At 43.4% G+C, this 22,872-nt stretch overlaps 1 protein-coding gene across 1 annotated transcript in view; it reads right to left on the bottom strand.

Annotated features, from left to right (window-relative positions):
• The window catches only part of LOC124802461, a 238,461-nt gene that overhangs the window by 28,109 nt on the left and 187,480 nt on the right, over window positions 1-22,872 (bottom strand). The window contains exons 3-4 of the mRNA XM_047263249.1: window positions 21,535-21,670; window positions 16,043-16,176 (exon numbers count right to left, since the gene is read on the bottom strand). Of these exons, the coding sequence (XP_047119205.1) occupies window positions 16,043-16,176; window positions 21,535-21,670 (270 nt within the window). The remainder of the gene's footprint in view (window positions 1-16,042; window positions 16,177-21,534; window positions 21,671-22,872) is intronic.

A 22,872-nucleotide genomic window follows, 5' to 3' on the forward strand; every position in this document is an offset into this window, starting at 1 on the left:
GACGTCCCTTCTTGAAAACGGGAATGACCTGTGCCCTTTTCCAATCCTTTGGAACGCTAAGCTCTTCTAGAGACCTACGGTACACCGCTGCAAGAAGGGGGGCAAGTTCCTTCGCGTACTCTGTGTAAAATTGAACTGGTATCCCATCAGGTACAGAGGCCTTTCCTCTTTTGAGCGATTTTAATTGTTTCTCTATCCCTCTGTCGTCTATTTCGATATCTACCATTTTGTCATCTGTGCGACAATCTAGAGAAGGAACTACAGTGCAATCTTCTTCTGTGAAACAACTTTGGAAAAAGACATTTAGTATTTCGGCCTTTAGTCTGTCATCCTCTGTTTCAATACCATTTTGGTCACAGAGTGTCTGGACATTTTGTTTTGACCCACCTACCGCTTTGACATAAGACCAAAATTTCTTAGGATTTTCTGCCAAGTCAGTACATAGAACTTTACTTTCGAATTCATTGAACGCCTCTCGCATAGCCCTCCTCACACTACATTTCGCTTCGCTTAATTTTTGTTTGTCTGCAATTCTTTGGCTATGTTTATGTTTGCTGTGAAGTTCCCTTTGCTTCCGCAGCAGTTTTCAGGACAACAAAACACCCAGTCCATGAGCGGAAAAAATCTCCTGCCCCAGCCGGAAATCGAACCGGGGCCCCTTGGCGTGACATTCCGCCGCGTTGACCAATCAGCTAACGGGAGCGGACGCAATGTTGGTAAACAATTCTTATGATAGGGCGTACTAATGCTCCTCGAGCGTGGTTGACATCTGCTGTACGGTCGTTGGTGCTTGTGGATTGCTGCAGTACATTTCCTTAATGTGCTCACACCTACCGACTGGGGTGGCCGAACGGTTCTAGGCGCTACAGTCTGGAACCGCGCGACCGCTCCGGTCGCAGGTTCGAATCCTGCCTCGGGCATGGATGTGTGTGATGTCCTTAGGTTCGTAATGTTTAATTAGTTCTAAATTTTTGGGGACTGATGACCTCAGAAGTTGAGTTCCATAGTGCTCAGAGCCATTTGAACCATTTTACTCCACACCTGCTCGGCTTCACTGAAGACGGGAGATGGACAGGCCAGTCGTTTTGCCGAATATCGTCTCGTTCGAAGAGCATCGCTACCTGCTCTATTAGACGCCGTCGCGCTTTGTCATCCGTAGAAATGGAGCTAGGGCCGAAGGCACCCCGGAAAAGGGCTACAGTGTCACAATAACGTTGACGTGTGAGTACACCGTGTTCAATGATTTGGAGGGAGTACCCCGAGCAAACCTACGTCGCAGCACACCCTAACTCCTGGACCACTAAAACAATCATGATTAAGAATGCTGGATGTACACTTACATGGGGAGTGGAGGGAACAACACTTACATGGGGAGTGGAGGGAACATGTAATGCTCCCATGAGCACTGTCTAACGTGATTGTTTTCATGACCAAGGTGTTACGGTGGGCGGTGGCATAACGTTGCATGGGCGTACACTCAATGGTCACCGCTATTGTGGTACTGTGCTCCTTTCGCACACTCGTTTTTTAAAGGATGCATTCGGCCGTGACTTCGTTTTTATGGATGGTAGTGCGTGAGTGCATCGAACAGCGCAGGTAGAACTCATAGAACTCGAGGATTTTCGGCGAATGGAATGTCCTACTCCTTTGCCCTACTAAAATCACATCAAGCACGTGTGGGATGCGTTGGGGAGAAGCAAAGCAGCACGTCCGCATGCACTAACGCTCAGAGTGCTGTTGTCGAGTGTGAAGAAATTTAACACTCTGCCACAATAAATCCTTACCAACCTAGTGGCCAGTATGAAAGCACTTTGCAGAGTATGCATTCGTGCCCATGGTCACTACACAGTCTATAAGAACCATGTCCCGCCGTTTGTAATGTCCAGAGGACCATCATGAAACGCGCTGATTTCACTGTAATTATTGTCTTTGAATATGTCATTTCTGTTCGTTTAATTGCCAATTTCTTTCAGTTGCCCTCTTTACTACACTGTAGCAGTTATTTCATGGTCAAAGTATCATCGAGCTATGTTACGTGACAACGGTACACCACGCGAAGCTTGCGCACCAGCGAACATACAGGGTGGTCCATTGATCGTGACCGGGCCAAATATCTCACGAAATAAGCGTCAAACGAAAAAAATACAAAGAACGAAACTCGTCTAGCTTGAAAGGGGAAACCAGATGGCGCTATGGTTGGCCCGCTAGATGGTGCTGCCATAAATCAGACGGATATCAACTGCGTTTTTTTTTTAAATAGGAACCCCCATTTTTATTACGTATTCGTGTAGCACGCAAAGAAATATAAATGTTTTAGTTGGACCACTTTTTTCGCTTTGTGATAGATGGCGCTGTAATAGTCACAAACATATGGCTCACAATTTTAGACGAACAGTTGGTAACAGGTAGGTTTTTTAAATTAAAATACAGAACGTAGGTATGTTTGAACATTTTATTTCAGTTGTTCCAGTGTGCACTTATCATTTCTGAGAACGCATGCTGTTACAGCGTGATTACCTGTAAATACCATATTAATGCAATAAATGCTCAAAATGATGTCCGTCAACCTCAATGCATTTGGCAATACGTTTAACGACATTCCTCTCAACACCGAGTATTTCGTCTTCCGTAATGTTCTCACATCCATTGACAATGCGCTGACGCATGTTGTCAGGCGTTGTCGGTGGATCACGATAGCAAATATCCTTCAAGTTTCCCCACAGAAAGAAATCCGGGGACGTCAGATCCGGTGAACGTGCGGGCCATGGTTTGGTGCTTCGACGACCAATCCACCTGTCGTGAAATATGCTATTCAATACCGCTTCAACCGCACGCGAGTTATGTGCCGGACATCCATCATGTCGGAAGTATATCGTCATTCTGTCATGCAGTGGAACATCTTGCAGTAACATCGGTAGAACATTACGTAGGAAATCAGCATACATTGCACCATTTAGATTGCCATCGATAAAATGGGGACCAATTATCCTTCCTTCCATAATGCCGCACCACACATTAACCCACCAAGGTCGCTGATGTTCAACTTGTCTGCTACTGATGTGCGGATTAGCTGCGACAGCAGCTAAAACAACTACTTGGGCATCATCTATTGTTGCAGGTCGTGGTTGACGTTTCACATGTGGCGGAACACTTCCTGCTTCCTTAAATAACGTAACTATCCGGCGAACGGTCCGGACACTTGGATGATGTCGTCCAGGGTACCGAGCAGCGTACATAGCACACACCCGTTGGGCATTTTCATCACAATAGCCATACATCAACACGCTATCGACCTTTTCCGCAATTGGTAAACGGTCCATTTTAACACGCGTAATGTATCACGAAGAAAATACCGTCCGCACTGGCGGAATGTTACGTGATACCACGTAACAATATTTTTGCAAAAAGCGTATGGATAAGGTCTCAGAGGACTGGTTCCCACGATATGTAGTGCGTCATGTGTCATTATCAGTGCGATACTGTGAACAAAATGTTTTCTTTCAATGAACAAATGTTAATGAAACTCTTTACAATCCAATTTTTGCAAAAATATTCTTGTATTTGTGACTATTACTGCACCATCTATCACAAAGCGGAAAATGTGGTCCAACTAAAACATTCATATTTCTTTACGTACTACACTAATATGCAATAAAAATGGGGGTTCCTATTTGAAAAAAAAAACGCAGTTGATGTCCGTTTGACCTATGGCAGCGCCATCTGGAGGGCCAACCATAGCGCCATCTGGTTTCCCCCTTCAAGCTAGACAAGTTCCGCTGTTTGTAGTTTTTTCGTTTGATGCTTATTTCGTGAGGTATTTGGCCCGGTCACTATCAATGGACCACCCTGCATAGTTCACTTGCAGAGGCCATCTTGGGCCTGTGCAAATAGCGTACGGAGAAGGTCTCAGATGACTGGTTCCCACGGTATGTAGTGCGTCATGTGACATTATCAGTGCCAGACTGTGATCACAATTTTTCCTTCAAGAACATATGTTAATGAAACTCCATACAATCCAATTTTTGCAAAAATATGAATGTACTATGTAAAGTATAGTTTCATTGTTTTGGCGATTAGAAATTTCTTGAATCATATAACGTTCAGTTGTTGAAAACAAATTTCAGCTTGGATATTGTATAAATGAATGCCGAGTTAATGGGACGTATATTTGAAGAACGAGTCCAGGGTTTCTGAATAAATGAGAATGTCCGAGCATGCGAAACTAATTTGTGCACTTGTGGGGCCAGTCACGTACAGTGAGTAAAAGGAAAATTATAGAAACATACGACAATTATGTCGAAGAAATGATATATTTGTGCCGGTCCCCAACAATTATATTTAAAGCTCATTTGGCGGTATGGAAATAATACTTTGACAATTAACACAAATTGCATTTAAGACTTATGAACGGTTAGGGGTTTGCTAATTGTATGAGAATGGGCATATATGTAGTTCTTATTCGTCATCACTAGAATTGTCCAGTCAAAAAGGAGCAGATTCCGACATCCTCAAGCCTGCGTGGGCTACAGTAGTGGGCCGGAACAGGATCAACAGCACGCAAGGCTATGTACGAAGTGGCTCTGCTGATTTTATTACCATTTGCAAAAATGCATTTTAATGAAGACAAAGGTATCGTGGAGAGCCAAAAAATACATGTGTCAGATGTGCTGCAGTGATGGCCGATCGCAGTTCCGCCTTCAAAGTCCAGTCTGAGGTGATTTGGCTCTAGGAAGCGATACGTACGAGGCTGTAATATATTGCCGGATTCTTCATTTCACACTGAAACTTGGAAACTTGTAAGAAGGCTTTCGTGGGGTACTTGGCGTACATCATCAAGTGTCTTCTAGTAAAGGTTTCAAACACCTCCATTACAAGAAAAAAAAAGAAGAGAATCTATACATTGAGACAAATTAATAGAATTTCTGTTAAATTATCCAGTATTAGTCAACGTGTCACTGTAAGAAGTAATACAGACTGTACGAGAAGACGATAAGTACACTACTGGCCATTAAAATTGCTACACCAAGAAGAAATGCAGATGATTAACGAGGTATTCATTGGAAAAATATATTATACTAGAACTGAGATGTGATTACATTTTTAAGCAATTTGGGTCTGCATAGATCCTGAGGATTCAGTACACAGAACAACCACCTCTAGCTGTAATAACGGCCTTGATACGCCTGGGCATTGAGTCAAACAGAGCTTGGATGGCGTGTACAGGTTCAGCTGCCCATGCAGCTTCAACACGATACCACAGTTTATCAAGAGTGGTGACTGGCGTATTGTGACGAGCCAGTTCCTCGACCACCATTGACCAGACGTTTTCCATTGGTGAGACATCTGGAGAATGTGCTGGCCAGGGCAGAGGTCGAACATTTTCTGTATCCTGAAAGGCCCGTACAGGGCCTGCAACATGCGATCGTGCATTATCCTCCTGAAATGTAGGGTTTCGCAGGGATAGAATGAAGGGTAGAGCCACAGGTCGTCACACATCTGAAATGTAACGTCCACTGTTCAAAGTGCCGCCAATGCGAACAAGAGGTGACCGAGACGTGTAACCAACGGCACCCCATACTATCACGCCAGGTGATACGACAGTATGTCGTTGACGAATTCACGCTACCAATGTGCGTTCAACGCGATGTCGCCGAACACGGATGCAGCCATCATGATGCTGTAAACAGAACCTGGATTCATCCGAAAAAAATGACGTTTTGCCATTCCTGCATCCAGATTCGTCGTTGAGTACACTATCGCAGGCGCTCCTGTCTGTGATGCAGCATCAAGGGTAACCGCACCCATGGTCTCCCAGCTAATAGTCCATGCTGCTGCAGACGTCGTTGAACTCTTCGTGCAGATGGCTGTTGTCTTGGAAACTTCCCCATCTGTTGACTCGGGGATCGAGACGTGACTACAGGATCCGTTACAGCCATGCGGATAAGATGCCTGTCATCTCGACTGCTAGTGATACGAGGCCGTTGGGATCCAGCACGGCGTCCCGCATTACCCTCCTGAATCCACCGTTTCCATATTCTGCTAACAGTCATTGGATCTCGACCAACGCAAGCATCAATGTCGCAATACGATAAACCGCAATCACGATAGGCTACAATCTGAGCTTTATCAAAGTCGGAAACGCGATGGTACGCATTTCTCCTTCTTGCACGAGGCATCACAACAACGTTTCACCAGAAACGCCAGCCAACTGCTGTTTGTGTATGAGAAATCGGTTGGAAACTTTCCTCATGTCAGCACGTTGTAGGTGTCACCACCGGCGCCAACCTTGTGTGAATGCTCTGAAAAGCTAATCATTTGCATATCACAGCATCTTCTTCCTGTCGGCTAAATTTCGCGTCTGTAGCACGTCATCTTCGTGGTGTAGCAATTTTAATGGCCAGTAGTGTGTTTCATGTAGCAAGTTCCTGAACTTATTATGAATATCTAGTCGATGAAGGGATTGTAAAAAAATTGTAAAGAAATGCTTATTATTTTCGCCCACTGTATCGGTGTTCTCGTTTACAAGCAATCAAAAACTTTAACACCGAATTACAGTAAAAACGAATAGCCACCCGTATTGGAAGCAACGGACCGGAAGCAGAGGCAACGGGACTAGAGACTGCAGCAACTGTCAGCACATACATACGTCACCTGGTAAGAGAAGCTTTCTTGTTATCTTCTTTGGTCACAGAAAACATTGACATGAACACAAAGAGAACAAAATGAATAGTAACATATCTATATTTCGAAGTAATATACAGTTTAACAACTTACTTTTCTTATGTTGTGAAACTAGTTATTTGTTTAGAAACATTCTCGCAGACATAATTATATAAGTATGTATTATATTCACAAAAAAATTGTGTATCTGACTATGGAATATAAAAATTAATTACAAGTAACGTACACATGCATGTCGTCAGAAGAATTACAAGTCAACCACCAGCAATCATGCATTGTAAGCGTCGTTAGCGAAGCATGTGGACGTAGCGTAAAGAAGACCGCTGAACCTGTTGCGTTAGATTAACCACAACCGGAACAGTTGGAATTCCAGCCGAACGTCTCCGCAAAACTGCAGCTCTATGCCAACGCGACTTCGACAATTTATTTTTATTTATTTATTTATTTATTTATTGTTCCGTGGGACCAAATTAAGGAGAAGTCTCCATGGTCATGGAACGAGTCAATACATTAAATTATAACACGATATCAGAAACAGATAAAATGAAATATAAAAAAACATATTCAGGTGACAAATCGTAAGTTTAAATGAAGAAAATCAACAATGTAACACTGGAATTTGCTTAATTTTTTATCTCTTCCAGGAGCTCCTCGACAGAATAGAAGGAGTGAGCCATGAGGAAACTCTATAGACTTAAAAGAGTTTGGGCTACTGCTAAGATTTTTGAGTTCTTGTGGTAGCTTATTGAAAATGGATGCAGCAGAATACTGCACTCCTTTCTGCACAAGAGTCAAGGAAGTGCATTCTACATGTAGATTTGATTACTGCCTAGTATGAACTGAGTGAAAACTGCTAACTCTTGGGAATAGGCTAATATTGCTAACAACAAACGACATTAAAGAAAATATATACTGTGAGGGCAATGTCAGAATTCCCAGATTTTTGAATAAGGGTCGACAAGAGGTTCTCGAACTTACACCACATATAGCTCGAACAGCCCGTTTTTGAGCCAAAAATACCCTTTTTGAATCAGAAGAATTACCCCAAAAAATAATACCATACGACATAAGCGTATGAAAATATGCGAAGTAGACTACTTTTCGTGTTGAAGTGTCACTTATTTCAGATTCTGTTCTAATGGTAAATAAAGCAGCATTTAGCTTCTGAACAAGATCCTGGACGTTGGCTTTCCACAACAGCTTACTATCTATCCCAACGCCTAGGAACTTGAACTGTTCTGTCTCGCTTATAATATGCCTATTCTGTCTGATCAAAATATCTGTTCTTGTTGAATTGTGAGTTATAAACTGCAAAAACTGAGTCTTACTGTGATTTAGCATCAAATTATTTTCCACAAGCCACGAACTTATTTCATGAACTACATTATTTGTTACTGTTTCAATATTACACACAAGATCCTTCACTATCAAGCTGGTGTCATCAGCAAACAGAAATATTTTTGAATCACCTGTAATACTAGAAGGCATATCATTTATATAAATAAGAAACAGCAGTGGCCCCAGCACCGAACCTTGGGGAACACCCCACTTAACAGTGCCACATTGGGACTGAATATCACTACCACTCTCAATATTGCGGAGAATTACCCTCTGCTTTCTGTTCTTAAAATTAGAGGCGAACCAATTGTAAGCTACTCCCCTTACTCCATAATGGTCCAACTTCTGCAGTAATATTTTGTGGTCAACACAGTCAAAAGCCTTCGTTAAATCAAAGGAAACATGCCACATTGGGACTGAATATCACTACCACTCTCAATATTGCGGAGAATTACCCTCTGCTTTCTGTTCTTAAAATTAGAGGCGAACCAATTGTAAGCTACTCCCCTTACTCCATAATGGTCCAACTTCTGCAGTAATATTTTGTGGTCAACACAGTCAAAAGCCTTCGTTAAATCAAAGGAAACACCTAGCGTTTGCAACCTTTTATTTAATCCGTCCAAACCACACAGAGAAAAGAGAATATAGCATTTTCAGTTGTTAAACCATGTCTGGAAAGAGAACCTGCTGAAGAAAATACACAGCATACCAGAGAGCTACCATCGCCTAACCCCAGCTTTCTTCAGAACAGCCGTTTCGCAGTTTTTATCGAAGGACAACGGTTACACGTTAAAATTCCTAACGACGGCCTAAAACAATGATCAGTTCTGTCTCTTCTCCAGTTTATAACTTTTGTCACAGACACACCCGGGTGCGACAACTCAATCTGTATAGCGAATGGTGTCGACAACACGAAGTACACGTAAACTCTGTCTACTTCATAAAAAAGGACCAACGGTGCGCGACATATTGCGATTTCAAAATAGGAACACATCGTGCATCACCAGTGTCTGGTACCTGCGTGCATCACCAGTGTCTGGTACCTGAATGTAATTTTGGAGAAATACTTGTTCATCCAGAAATATGTGGAGGTTCTTAAAATTAAATTGCAGCTAAGGCAAAGAACCTGATACCCCTCGTGATGAGCTACGAATTACGAGTGGCAACTATGATTCGAGTGTATAAGAGTACGAGTAAGACTAGAATCCATAAAATACGGGTAGTCCAGAATAAATTCTTACGATGAGTTTTGAAAGCAACCCGGCATTCGAGAATAGCAAGTTACACAGCGACCCTCGTATGTACGTAGTAATACAGAAACGGTCAACACCTCTAACACCTGGAAGGATCAGGTCAATGTAACCAAAGACAACTGCGACAAATCGGAAGATCAAACCATGTCCTCGGAATAGATCGAGAGTTCCAGTAGCGTTATCTATGACGATGTAAGGCGGGTCTTTTGGATCTTCGTCCCCCCTCCCCCCCCCCCCCCCCCCCCCCGCCATCATATTGTTCCTCCATTTCTCCTCCAAACTGTAATATAAAAAGTACAACCAAACCCTCACTTCACATGCAAACAAGAAGTGAACGTCCCCGAAGATTGTGCGACTTCGACGACACATAAGAAAAAGTGTGAATCGCAGGAGCGAAGTTGGGAATGAAAGACGTAAAGAGAAATGACTGACCGTAATAATCCTGAATTAAAGAAAATAAAACAAACTCGCATCCGTCAAACGTTAAAGATACACTATTAGGAAGCAGAAATAGACGAAGTGCAGTATTACAATTTTACTAGCAGTAACTGTAATTTTACATCTGTCTCTGAGCCGTGCGAGGTAGCCGCGCGGTCTCAGGCGTCTTGCCACGGTTCACGCGGCTCCTCCCGTCGGAGGTTCGAGTCCTTCCTCAGTCATGGGAGTGTGTGTTGTCAGTAGCGTAAGTCAGATTAAGTAGTGCGTAAGCTTAGAGACCGATGACCTCAGCGCGGTTCTAGGCGCTTCAGTCCGGAACCACGCTGCTGCTACCGTCGCCTGTTCGAATCCTGCCTCGGGCATGGATGTGTGTGATGTTAGGTTTAAGTAGTTCTAAGTCTAGGGGACTGATGACGTCAGATGTTAAGTCCCATAGTGCTTAGTGCCATTTAACCATTTGATGAGCTCAGCAGTTTGGTCTCATAAGATCTTACCACAAATTTCCAAATTTTCCATCTGTCGCTGTCGTTTATTTTATACAGTGTGAACCAGAACTCCAAAGACAAAATTTCAGAGGCTGTTCGGAGATATTTTGGGAGTATTTTGGTACAGTGGACCCACGGTCTATCGTAGCTCCTTACTGAGTATCACTGAAATTATTATTTATTTTATTAGCTATCCTGATCATCGTTATTCCTGTGAAAGTACGTTCACAATACGCAAAAAGCATATAATATGTAGTCACCAAACGGCACAACACAAACTGTAGTACAACGCAACGAGCTTCAGACAATGAAGAACGTACTGTGATGTGGCTCCAGTTACTGCGGGTAAAGATCAGTATAACACTGTACTGTTCGTCCATCACAATCAGTAAATTCACGCACGAGGCGCATACCAGCCAACCGTTCGTCAGAAAAAGCTATCACATAGCTGTGTATCACACCTAATGTACAACCAACAATACAGGAACAACAAACCCGAGATAGAAATGAGCAGACCTGAATGCAGGCATCAGAGCGAAAAGCGAGCATTTCGGTTGTTAAGCCGGCCGGAGTGGCCGTGCGATTCTACGCGCCACAGTCTGGAACCGCGTGACCGCTACTGTTGCAGGTTTGAATCCTGCCTCGGGCATGGATGTTTGTGATGTCCTTAGATTAGTTAGGTTTAAGTAGCTCTAAGTTCTAGGGGACTGATAACCACAGCAGCTAAGTCCCATAGTGCTCAGAGGCATTAGAACCATTTTTGGACTGTTTTTAACAAGCAACTACCTTGAATGATTGGAACAAGTTCGTTTCAAAACGAGACACAAAGCCCATACCATCGACATTTCCATTGCCCTGCAGGTATTTACACTACAACAGTGAGACGAATGTCCACCTCCGTAGCTATGTGACCAGCGTGACTGACAGATGGGCGGGGGACACGGGTTCAGTTCTTTGTAATGCCAACAACTTTTCCTTGGTGAGAGGACTTGTTTGGAGTGCATTCAGCCTCGTGACAACTGAGGAGATGCTTCACAAATCAATAGCGGTTCCAAGATCAAGAAAACCTACAACAACCAAGGGAGCGGTGTGCTGAGCACATGCCACTCCATAGCCCGTCCGATCTTATTGGCAAAGTTTGCGCTAGTTTGGCCCATCTAGGACTAGAAAATGCACCTTACTTTTTTACTGATAATAAGGTAAGGTATACTTGCTTGAAGAGGACAGTATCAGACACCTATACCAAAGGAGATTAAATGACGAACTAGCAAACTTTCAAACTAAAGATAATACAGAAGAAGAATGGCAAACTCTGAAGAGTACTGTGTGCAGAGTAGCAGGAGAAGCTCTCGGTAAAAAGAAAAGAATACGGAAAAGAAAAGGCCAAAAAATTTGGAATAAGGATATAAGCTGTAAAAGAAAAACAGGATGTATATATAAAATACTAAAGCAACGCTACTACTGAGAACAAATAATACTATAAGGAGAAAAGAAATAACGCTAAATGGCGTAGTAAGGAAAACACACCAGGAACAATGAGGTAGGTTTATCTCTAATATCGAACATGATATCCACAGTAGACAACAAATGGCATATAAGGTTTTAAAAATCTTAAACACTACAGAAATAGGGAAGATACCAACAAATAGTACTGAAGAAGAACAGTGGATGAATCATTACAGCAAACTGTGATATGATCATACAGTACAAGAAACTGAAATTGAATAACTAGACGAGAAAGGATTACATGAAATACACTCTCACGAATTAACATCTGCACTAACATCGCTTAAGAACCGAAAAGCAACAGGAAAAGACGGCATTAATGCTGAATTATTAAAATATGGAGGAATGATACAACACCAACGACTGCTACATCCCTTCAACGAATGTTGGAAGAAGAAGCGTATTCCCAAAGACTGGAAAACAGCTAGACTGAAAAATGGCTCTGAGCGCTATGGGACTTAACTCCTGAGGTCATCAGTCCCCTAGAACTTAGAACTACTTAAACCTAACTAACCTAAGGACATCACACACATCCATGCCCGAGGCAGGATTCGAACCTGCAACCGTAGCGGTCGCGCGGCTCCAGACTGTAGCACCTAGAACCGCTCGGCCACCCCGGCCGGCTCAGGTAGACTGATATCAATTTTTTAAAAAGAAGATAAAAGCCCATGCAGTAATTACAGAGGACAAGTGACGCCACGAACTGTTACAAATCGGTTACTTCAAGGACAGCTCCGAGCCAGAAGCCCTGTAGCGTGCATTACACTGACCCCAGGCAGGTGGTGTCAAGCGAGAGCTCATTGGAGGGTAGGGCGGAGGTCTGTTCGTGATGAAAGCTGGTTCTGCCTCGGTGCCAGTGATGGCCACGTCTCGGTTCGAAGGTAGCCAGTTGATGGCCTGCAACCAGTCTGTCTGTCTGCTAGACACACTGGACCTACACCTGAAGTTATGGGGTGCGATTTCGTATCACAGCACGCGCTGTCGGATCATGAGGCGCTAACTACGAGAGCGACAAGTCCGTTGCCCACTGAATCTGGACGCTGAAGTTGAGTGATCAGTTAACCTGTTATGAAACCTCAGCTATTGTGACATCTCTTCATTCATTTGCAAGTTGTTGCTCCCTCCTGGGCCGTTCGGGCTAGCAGCAATGTATGATGTGTTGGAGTAGGCGAAATCGTGAAATCGTGCAGCCGTCTTCCCTTTTTTTTTTTTTTTTTAGTCATCAATCTACTGACTTGTTTGATGCGGCCCGCCACGAATTCCTTTATTCCTTTCCTGTGCTAACCTCTTCATCTCAGAGTAGCACTTGCAACCTCTACAGTTTTTGCCCTCTCTACAGCTCCCTCTAGTACCATGGAAGTCATTCCCTCATTTCTTAGCAGATGTCCTATCATCCTGTCTCTTCTCCTTATCAGTGTTTTCCACATATTCCTTTCCTCTCCGATTCTGCGTAGAACCTCCTCATTCCTTACCTTATCAGTCCACCTAATTTTCAACATTCGTCTATAGCACCACATCTCAAATGCTTCGATTCTCTTCTGTTGCGGTTTTCCTACAGTCCATGTTTCACTACCATACAATGCTGTACTCCAGACGTACATCTTCAGAAAGTTCTTCCTCAAATTAAGGCCGGTATTTGATATTAGTAGACTTCTCTTGGCCTGAAATGCCTTTTTTGCCATAGCGTGTCCGCTTTTGATGTCCTCCTTGCTCAGTCCATCATTGGTTATTTTACTGCCTAGGTAGCAGAATTCCTTAACTTCATTGACTTCGTGACCATCAATCCTGATGTTAAATTTCTCACTGTTCTCATTTCTACTACTTCTCATTACCTTCGTCTTTCTCCGATTTACTCTCAAACCATACTGTGTACTCATTAGACTGTTCATTCCGTTCAGCAGATCATTTAATTCTTCTTCACTTTCACTCAGGATAGCAATGTCATCAGCGAATCGTATCATTGATATCCTTTCACCTTGTATTTTAATTCCACTCCTGAACCTTTCTTTTATTTCCATCATTGCTTCCTCGATGCACAGATTGAAGAGTAGGGGCGAAAGGCTACAGCCTTGTCTTACACCCTACTTAATACGAGCACTTCGTTCTTGATCGTCCACTCTTATTATTCCCTCTTGGTTGTTGTACATATTGTATATGACCCGTTTCTCCCTATAGCTTACCCATACCTTTTTCAGGGGTGTTCCTATATTGTGATTAATTATTAAATTGACTTTTACTTGCTAGTAAATTTCACCAGCGGTACTTGCTGCCCTGTGGCCGTTAACGCCCTAGTTACCTGCCCTGGTCGTTAGTGTAGTTTTCCGGCAGTGTGCCTTTCCTCGTCGTGTTGACTCTGTCTGGCATGGAGTGTAGTTCGACAGCCTTTTAAGTTGTTTGGTTCATACTTTTCTTAGAGTGGTTATTGTTCCCTTGGCTGTTTTTAGACGCCAGTTTCTGAAGACGTAGTGCTGTTCGTATCCTCGTCCTGAGCCGTTATTTTTCATCGTTGTGTCGTTGGTCGAACGGAACGGAATTGGTTAAATTGTTGGTCGGTCCTTGGGCCGTCTCTAGCTTGGCTCGCCATCCGATTATTTAACTTCAACTCTCGGCTTCCTGTCTCGCCTCACCTTACGTTTGAGCTAGCTTCTCAGGCGAGTCTTGGAACACTTCTGAGCACCACTTGTTCTGTCTGTTTAATATTGGGATTTTCATTTTAGTTTGAAGTATTGTGCGAGGCCTTCGGCCGTGTATTAATTCAGTTCTTTTTAAATTTTACATAAAGGCTTTCAGCCGTGTTAAATTTTTGAAGATTAATTTTATTTTTTAAAAATATTTTTATTTAAAATTTGTTCTATCTGAAATTCTTTGTAATCCAGGCCCTAAACAGTTAGTTGTTTGATGTGTTATGTGTAGCTTTCAGCCGAGGATTTACGTGAACCCCTTTTAATAAGGCCTTCAGCCGTCGGCCGGTGTGGCCGAACGGTTCTAGGCGCTACAGTCTGGAACCGCGCAACCTCTACGGTCGCAGGTTCGAATCCTGCCTTGGGCATGGATGTGTGTGATGTCCTTAGGTTAGTTAGGTTTAAGTAGTTCTAAGTTGTAGGGGACTGATGGCCTCAGATGTTAAGTCCCATAGTGCTCAGAGCCCTTTGAACAATTTGAACCTTCAGCCGTGTGTATACGTTAAAGGAAAAATTTTTATAAGAAGGAAGGGTTTCATTTTAAATTGTTTGTCTGACTTGTTGTTCAGGCCTTGAGCCGTTGTTTCAAATTTGTTTGTGGCCTTCAGCCATGCAATAAGTTAATATTTATCTAATTTGGCTTTTGGCCATTCTTTTGCAAGTATAAAAAGAAGTTTCTTTGTTAGAAAAAAATTGTTTATTAACGTATTTTAATTATAGTTGTCCTTTAAACATGTAGTGTCGGCCTTCAGCTGCTAATTGTTTTCAATTGCTTGTTTTTTTTAAAAAAAAAAATAAAAATTGTTACCTCATATTTTTAATTGCTTTTGATTTCCAAGCCAGGCCTTCAGTCGTCCTTATTTTTGGTGTGTTGGTGTGGTTTTGGGTCTTCAGCACAGAAAGCATCTCAAGTTTCCTTTAACTAGGCCCTTAGCCGTATTGTCTGTGGTCTTTTAAAGCAATGTGTAAATTAGAGGTTCTTAGAAAAATAAAGTTGTATGTTTAATTGTGCAACTCACAGTAACTGTTTGAGGCCCCATCCACAATCGTAACCTTATACTGTGCGCTCTCTGAGTACCTACCAATCAGGTTTCAAATATAAATAAAAAAGTACTCAGTAATGTGATTTTATTCCTATTACATCTTTTAGAAGGCTTGTCCGACCCCACGTTCCTTGCCTCAATTTGTACTGTTAAATTTTTCACGCTTGCACCGAAGTACTCTGTATATGCAGACTGAAGCGACGAATGAAGCGTGGATGGGAATTTTGATTGAGGAGGGAGGCACGACAGGGTATGTCACGCAGTTGTACAATGTGAATCTGCCAGCGTAGCGTAGCTGATTAGCGCATCTGACTACTGAACGAGAGACTCGGTTTCGAATCCCGGTCTTGGTAGAAATTTGCATTCGGCGCTTCCGTCTGCGTATATTCATCACAGATGTTTGAAACTTGAAAAGGTTTCTGGAACAACATAGTTTCATTTGAATAAATAAAAAAAATAAGTGGTAATAGCTAAAACATGAAAACCATAAAAGGTTTATAGTACATAGTGGTAGTGTCTTCTGCTTAATGGTTCTGTATAGTCAATTTCTGTCGTCTACAATACCTCTTCCCATGAGTGAGTATCATAGTACGAATTACAGTCTGCAGTGCAGTCACCTGCTGGTCGTTGATGAACCACTTCAGCTCCGACGCCGGGTGCGACTTGCCGGATGTGCAGTTGAGGCTGATCTCGTCGCCCACCTGGTACAGCCGCTCCTCCCCGTAGATGTGCGGCCCGTCCTTGGGAAGAGCTGCAGATGGATAGAGTCATCTGTTAGTCGCCGGCAGAAGTTACGCTAAGGAACAGTTCATACAGTATTGGTCTCTACAACTACTCTTTTCTTCCCGTAGACACTCTGAAAGAACAGGGACCACTAGACACAGATTGGACAACTTCTCATTAATGGAAACCGTTGCGACGGGAAATCGATTAACTTTAGCCAAAAAAAGTAGTTCTACAGAGAAATCTTGGGATGTACGTCGGTTACCGCTCCAGAAAAGCCTGTCTGCTTATGTCGCTATGCATGGCCGCGAAAAACCAGGAGAGATCTCGAAACACCTGCACAATATTCATGAGCATTTCAAGTTCACAATGTATGTAGAGGCAACTCGTCTCTTCTCTTCTTCGGCGTCATCGGCCTCCGGTATAACGTTGAGCATGACAACCGTAGGGTGGATCGATAGCAATGGTTCCTCTGACAGAACACTTAGAGAATCCTGATACTGATGGAACACCTTTCTTAATTTGAAAATTAAAATATTTAAAAAATTTGAAGGTGTACAGATTTGCTTCCGCCGTTTGCTGATAGGTGGCGACAACGGTAAGGAGCGGTCGAAAGAAACAGATCGCAGACGTCAGGCACTTAGCTTGGACCTCGGTCAACAAATCCTCGTTCAAACATTACTCGATTTATGTCTGCATCATAAAGTTGTTCTTGGTTGAAAATGTTAGTTTACGAGCCTAATTCTCGTCATTTGCGAGAGGTGTTCCTCATTTGTTTCAATATGAAGAAAACAGCGGCTGAGCCTCATCGAATGCTCTCAAGTGCCTGTGGTAAGGACGCTATTAGTAAAGGAACGTGTCGCGAGTAGTTTCAACGCTTCAACAACGGTGATTTTAACGTCGTAAACCGGCATAGTGATGGAAGAGAGAATGTTTTCGAAGATGCAGAATTTTGCTGAGTGAAGACTCGCGTCAAACTCAAGAAGAAATGGCACGATTAGTGGGAGTGACACAGCAAGCCATTTCAAAACGTCTCAAGGCTATGCGTATGATTCAGAAAAAAGGAACTTGGGTCCCGTGTGAACTGAAGCCAAGAGACGTAGAACGGCGTTTGTGTGTTCGTCAACAGTTGCTTCAAAGGCAAAAACGGAAGGGATTTCTGCATCGCATTGTGTCAGGGGACGAAAAATGAGTTCATTAAGATAACCCTAAACACAAAAAATTGTGAGGATATCCCGGCCATGCAAACCGAATATTCACGGGTCCAAGATGATGCTCTGCATTTAATCGAACCAGCTCGGCGTCGTGTACTATCAGCTGTTAAAACCAAGAGAAACAATAACGGGTGCTCGTTATCGAACGCAATTAATGCGTCTGAGCAGAGCATTAAAAGACAAACGGCCGCAATACACCGAGAGGCACGATAAAGTGATTTTGCAGCACGACAACGCTCGACCCCACGTTGCAAAAGAGGTCAAAACGTACTTGGAAACTTTAAAATGGGAAGTCCTACCCCACCCGCCGTATTCTCCAGACATTGCTCCCTCTGACTATCACCTGTTTATATCAATTCCGCATGGCCTGGCTGACCAACACTTCCGATCTCGTGAAGAAGTCACAAATTGGATCGATTCGTGGATCGCTTCAAAAGATGAACAATTATTTCGACGCTGGATTCGTACACTGCCCGAAAGATGGGAGAAAGTAGTGGCTATCGATGGAAAATACTTTGAATGATACATGTATAACCAGTTTTTTTTTTCATTTAAGCCTGAAATGTTGGGCAAAAAACAGCGGGAGCAAAGTTGTACACCTTGTAGAAAATTTCGTTTTATTCAGTGATCACTTCAATCATAACTAAAAAGCACAGAAATGAAAATAAAATTAAAAAATATAAAACTTCCTGGCAGATTAAAACTGTGTGCCCGACCGAGACTCGAACTCGGTACCTTTGCCTTTCGCGGGCAACTGAGCTACCGAAGCACGACTCACGCCCGGTACTCACAGCTTTACTTCTGCCAGTACCTCGTGTCCTACCTTCCAAACTTTACAGAAGCTCTCCTGCAAACCTTGCAGAACTAGCACTCCTGAAAGAAAGGATACTGCGGAGACATGGCTTAGCCACAGCCTGGGGGATGTTTCCAGAATGAGATTTTCACTCTGCAGCGGAGTGTGCGCTGATATGAAACTTCCTGGCAGATTAAAACTGTGTGCCCGACCGAGACTCGAACTCGGGACCTTTGCCTTTCGCGGGCAACTGAGCTACCGAAGCACGACTCACGCCCGGTACTCACAGCTTTACTTCTGCCAGTACCTCGTCTCCTACCTTCCAAACTTGTGAGTACCGGGCGTGAGTTGTGCTTCGGTAGCTCAGTTGCCCGCGAAAGGCAAAGGTCCCGAGTTCGAGTCTCGGTCGGGCACACAGTTTTAAAAAATATAATTATTTTAATCAAAATGTCAAAAACATCCCGTCATGTTATTAACATTTTTCGCGGAACAGTTATTCACTTCCCTCGAAACACCAGCGTTCTGCGGAACAGTTTGGGAAACCCTGATGTACAGGAGCCCAAAACACACACGGACCACTATCCTCAATTTGTCAGCTAGCATCATCCAGCGCAGAGGCACAGTCTTTTGAAGAGGCTAGAACATGGTGCAAAAGACTTGTCAAATGCCAAAACATTATCGCAATTACTCATACGCCAATAGTTAGTTTATGACTTGCTGTTTGTAATGGCCGTGGGGGAGTGAAAGAAACCACTTCTGCCCACCCAAAGACAACACATTCAAGCCGCGGGTAGAGTGGCGGTTCCGGAGTAACAAGCTGCACTTTTCCTCGCGCATTGCTGGTACTACACATGCGCAACTGTGCATACTGCTTCGGCTCAGCACGGAACGACAGTCACTGCGTTACGGCTGCACACACAAAGTTGCTGTACTCGTATTGTTAGATCGCCAATGCTGTCAGAGGTCACAAGTAAAACACACGTGACTCGAAGTCGCTTGATTTCTTCTAGCTTCAACCTACCAGTAATTAGGGAGCTCTCGTACATGACATTGTGAACAAATTGTACAAAAAGCTCTTCCGTTAAAATAGCTACAATCACGGCTAAATTTCACAGTTAATATCTGGTTAGTCCCGCAAACTAAATAGTGCCAGCAAACTTGCTCTTCGCCTCGTGTCTCGATGATAGGCAGGATTAGCTGGTTGCTCAAAAGAGACAACATAAAGTAAGTATTCACTCTTAACTCGTGGAATTTTACTCACTGCATACGGCTGGCTGCGAGACGGTATTCTGTTCACAAGTCCTTCAGATTCGTGAAGAATATTCGGCAGGGATATACTGGAGAGAAAACTATTTAAAAGACTTTTGATTACTATTATATCCGCCACATAAACAAATTTTGTGCAGACGTGAAAATAAAGATAATTTGTCAGAATGATAGGAAACAGAGTGTCACTGGATAACACATTGACCTCAAAGTATATCACTGCAAATACTTTTTTATTCTGAGAAAATACCATTTATTATGGTCCCACAAAATTTGTTCAGTGTTTATTCAACGGACAATATCTCACAGGGTATTACTGATTTCGGTTGGCGTAGAATTCTTCACACCACGTTGCTTCATATCATGGCAGTACTGTAGGATGTATGTTTTTGACATTTCATTGATGTGAAGATGAAATAATTCGTTATAATCCTGCTATGTTAGTAGTTATTCGCAAGCTTCTTCAGGGATTGAGAAAATGGCTTCTCGGAAACTATAAGACGCAGAAAAATGATATATCGATGGACAGAGCATCTCAACTCGTAACACGTCTCATGGTGTTGGTGCTAAGAGTACTTGAAGGGATCAAATGTGTCGGAACATGGTGTAAAACAGAGCGTTGATTGCGTTCTGTGTCAACGAGTTGGGTAACTGTGAGTCAGTTGTGGCGGTTCAGCAGTTATTTCATACCAATATCAGGAAAAAGCTCCAATACACGAAATACTTTCTGTAAGTCTTGCTGCTTATATGGTTCGAAGAGACAGACCAGGAAAAACCTTCAGCAGACAAAAGATGGAACGTGTACATGATTCGACAGGAGTCCCGCAAAAGCGGGATCAGATTCCGCTGTCAACAGCCTGGAGCAATCTACGCAAACGGCTGCATGTAAAACTATGACGTCTGCAGTTGTTGGATGCATTGAATACTCGGGACAATGCGTTTCATTCTGACTCTTGCAATGACTTGCAGCAGCTACTGGAGAAAGACGGTTCTTCCACATCAGTTGGTTTTCAGTGATGAAGTCACGTTTCATTTGTATAGAAAGGTGAACCTTCGTAACATACTCGAGATATCCTCACGAGACGTGAACTCATTTGTGATTTATCCAGAGTTAACATCTTCTGTGCTATACTCTGTGTAAAAGCTCTCTTGGCAGAGGAACCTGTAACTGGTATTGTATACCTAGATACGCTGGAACAATGAGTTATGCCACAATTACATCAAGACAGTGAAGACTTTATTTTGCAAACAAGACGCTGCTCCACCATACTTTCTTTCAGATGTTCGAGGACCGAGCGAGGTAATGCACTGGTTAGCACACTGGATTCGCATTCAGCAGGACGACGGTTCAAACCCCGCGTCCGTCGATCCTAACTGAGGCTCTCCATGCTTTCTCTAAATCGACACAGGCAAATGCCGGGATGGTTCCTTTGAAACGGCACTACCAATTTCCTTCCCCATCCTTTCCCCAATCCGATGAGACCGATGACCTCGCTATTTGGTCCCCTCACCCCAAACCAACCAACAAACTTTCGTGATTATCTGAATGTTGTTGAATCTGACGTGCTTCGCATCATGAATCTCCTCTTCTTCAGTGGCACTTACTGTCGTCTGCATGTGATTTCTTCGTACAGGGTTAGGACACAGACCATGTGATCCTACCTCCACTAACACTTACACTGGAAGTGGTGGATGTGGGGAGAGAGATGGCGGAGTTGTGAAATTTTTAAAACTGGGTGTCATGAACTGCTATGTATATTATGAGTTTTCAACATTATTAAGGTAAATACATTGTTTGTTCTCTATTAAAATCTTTCATTTGCTAACTATGCCTATCAGTAGTTAGTGCCTTCAGTAGTTTGAATCTGGCAGTAGTGGCGCTCGCTGTATTGCAGTAGTTCGAGTAACGAAGATTTTTGGTGAGGTAAGTGATTTGTGAAAGGTATAGGTTAATGTTAGTCAGGGCCATTCTTTTGTAGGGATTTTTGAAAGTCAGATTGCGTTGCGCTAAAAAAAAAATCTTGTGTATCAGTTTAAGCACAGTCCTGTATAATTGTTCAAAGGGGACGTTTCAAGCTCTATGACTGTTTAGAGTAGAAGAGGGAGCACTTACCGACGACGTCCATGTGGCCCTCAGCCTGCGCAGAGGCAAACGACGGCGCCTCGGCTGACACCTCACACCGGTAGTCGCCCGAGGACTTGAGATTGAGGTTGTGCAGCACCACTTTCTTGTCGTCCGAGCGCTGGTGCTGCGAACACCGTACATGCACATCACTCACTTCAAAACATATGACACGGAAAAGATCTACTGTTAAACTAATGGCACCAGATTGATCACAATCAAGAAATGAGATCATGTGTCGTGAAAATGATGTCGAGAAGGCTACAGAACGATCTAGAGCACAGTCAGTAGGTATTTGGCGTACAACTGTAACCAGATCATACTCGCATAATCAGAACCTTCCTTAATATGAGGATATAAGTGGTGGAGTCTCTCATCTACACTCATGCTCATAAAATAAGGATAATGCTGATACATAGTGGAACAACGCTCTGGTGGGTGGTTTAAATCACCTCGGGGTATGACCATGTGGTGCATTTGACCCGATGTCGTCGCACAGTGGCACTGGCAGCAGTCCACATAGGCAGAGGTGTGTTGGTGCATGTCAGATTACGGTGCAGCGAGTAAGTTTGCAGACGTTTACAGACGTGCTAATGGTGTCTGTGTGTTGAAAATGGCTCAAAGAACACATCTTTATGACGTTATGAGGGGTAGAATACTTGGGCGACTGGAGGCTGGTCAAACACAGCAGGTCGTAGCACGGGCCCTCTGTGTGCCACAAAGTGTGATCTCAAGATTAGGGCAACGATTCCAGCAGACAGGAAACGTATCCAGTTGCTACAGTAAAGGACGTCCACAGTGTACTACACCACAAGAAGACCGATATCTAACCATGAGCGCCCGCAAACGGCCACGGAGTACTGCAGGTAGCCTCACTCGGGGCCTTACCGCAGCCACTGGAACAATTGTCTCCAGACACACAGTGTACAGACGACTGAACAGACATGGTTTATTTGCCTGGAGACGTGCAAGGATCATTCCAGTGACCCCTGGTCACAGGAGAGCCCGTAAAGCATAGTGTCAAGAACACAGTACATGGTCATTCGGATAGTGGTTCCAGGTTATGTTCACGGACGAGTCCAGGTATAGTCTGAACAGTGATTCTCGCCGGGTTTTCACCTGGCGTGAACCAGGAACCAGATACCAACCCGAAACTACCTGGCAGATTAAAACTGTGTGCCGGACCGAGACTCGAAATCAGTTGGTAGAGCACTTGCCCGCGAAGGCAAAGGTCCCGAGTTTGAGCCTGGTCCAGCACATAGTTTTAATCTGCCAGGAAGTTTCATATCAGCGCACACTCCGCTGCAGAGTGAAAATCTCATTCTGGAA

This window comes from Schistocerca piceifrons, chromosome 1 (assembly GCF_021461385.2).
Source record: "Schistocerca piceifrons isolate TAMUIC-IGC-003096 chromosome 1, iqSchPice1.1, whole genome shotgun sequence".
Lineage (NCBI taxonomy): Eukaryota > Metazoa > Arthropoda > Insecta > Orthoptera > Acrididae > Schistocerca > Schistocerca piceifrons.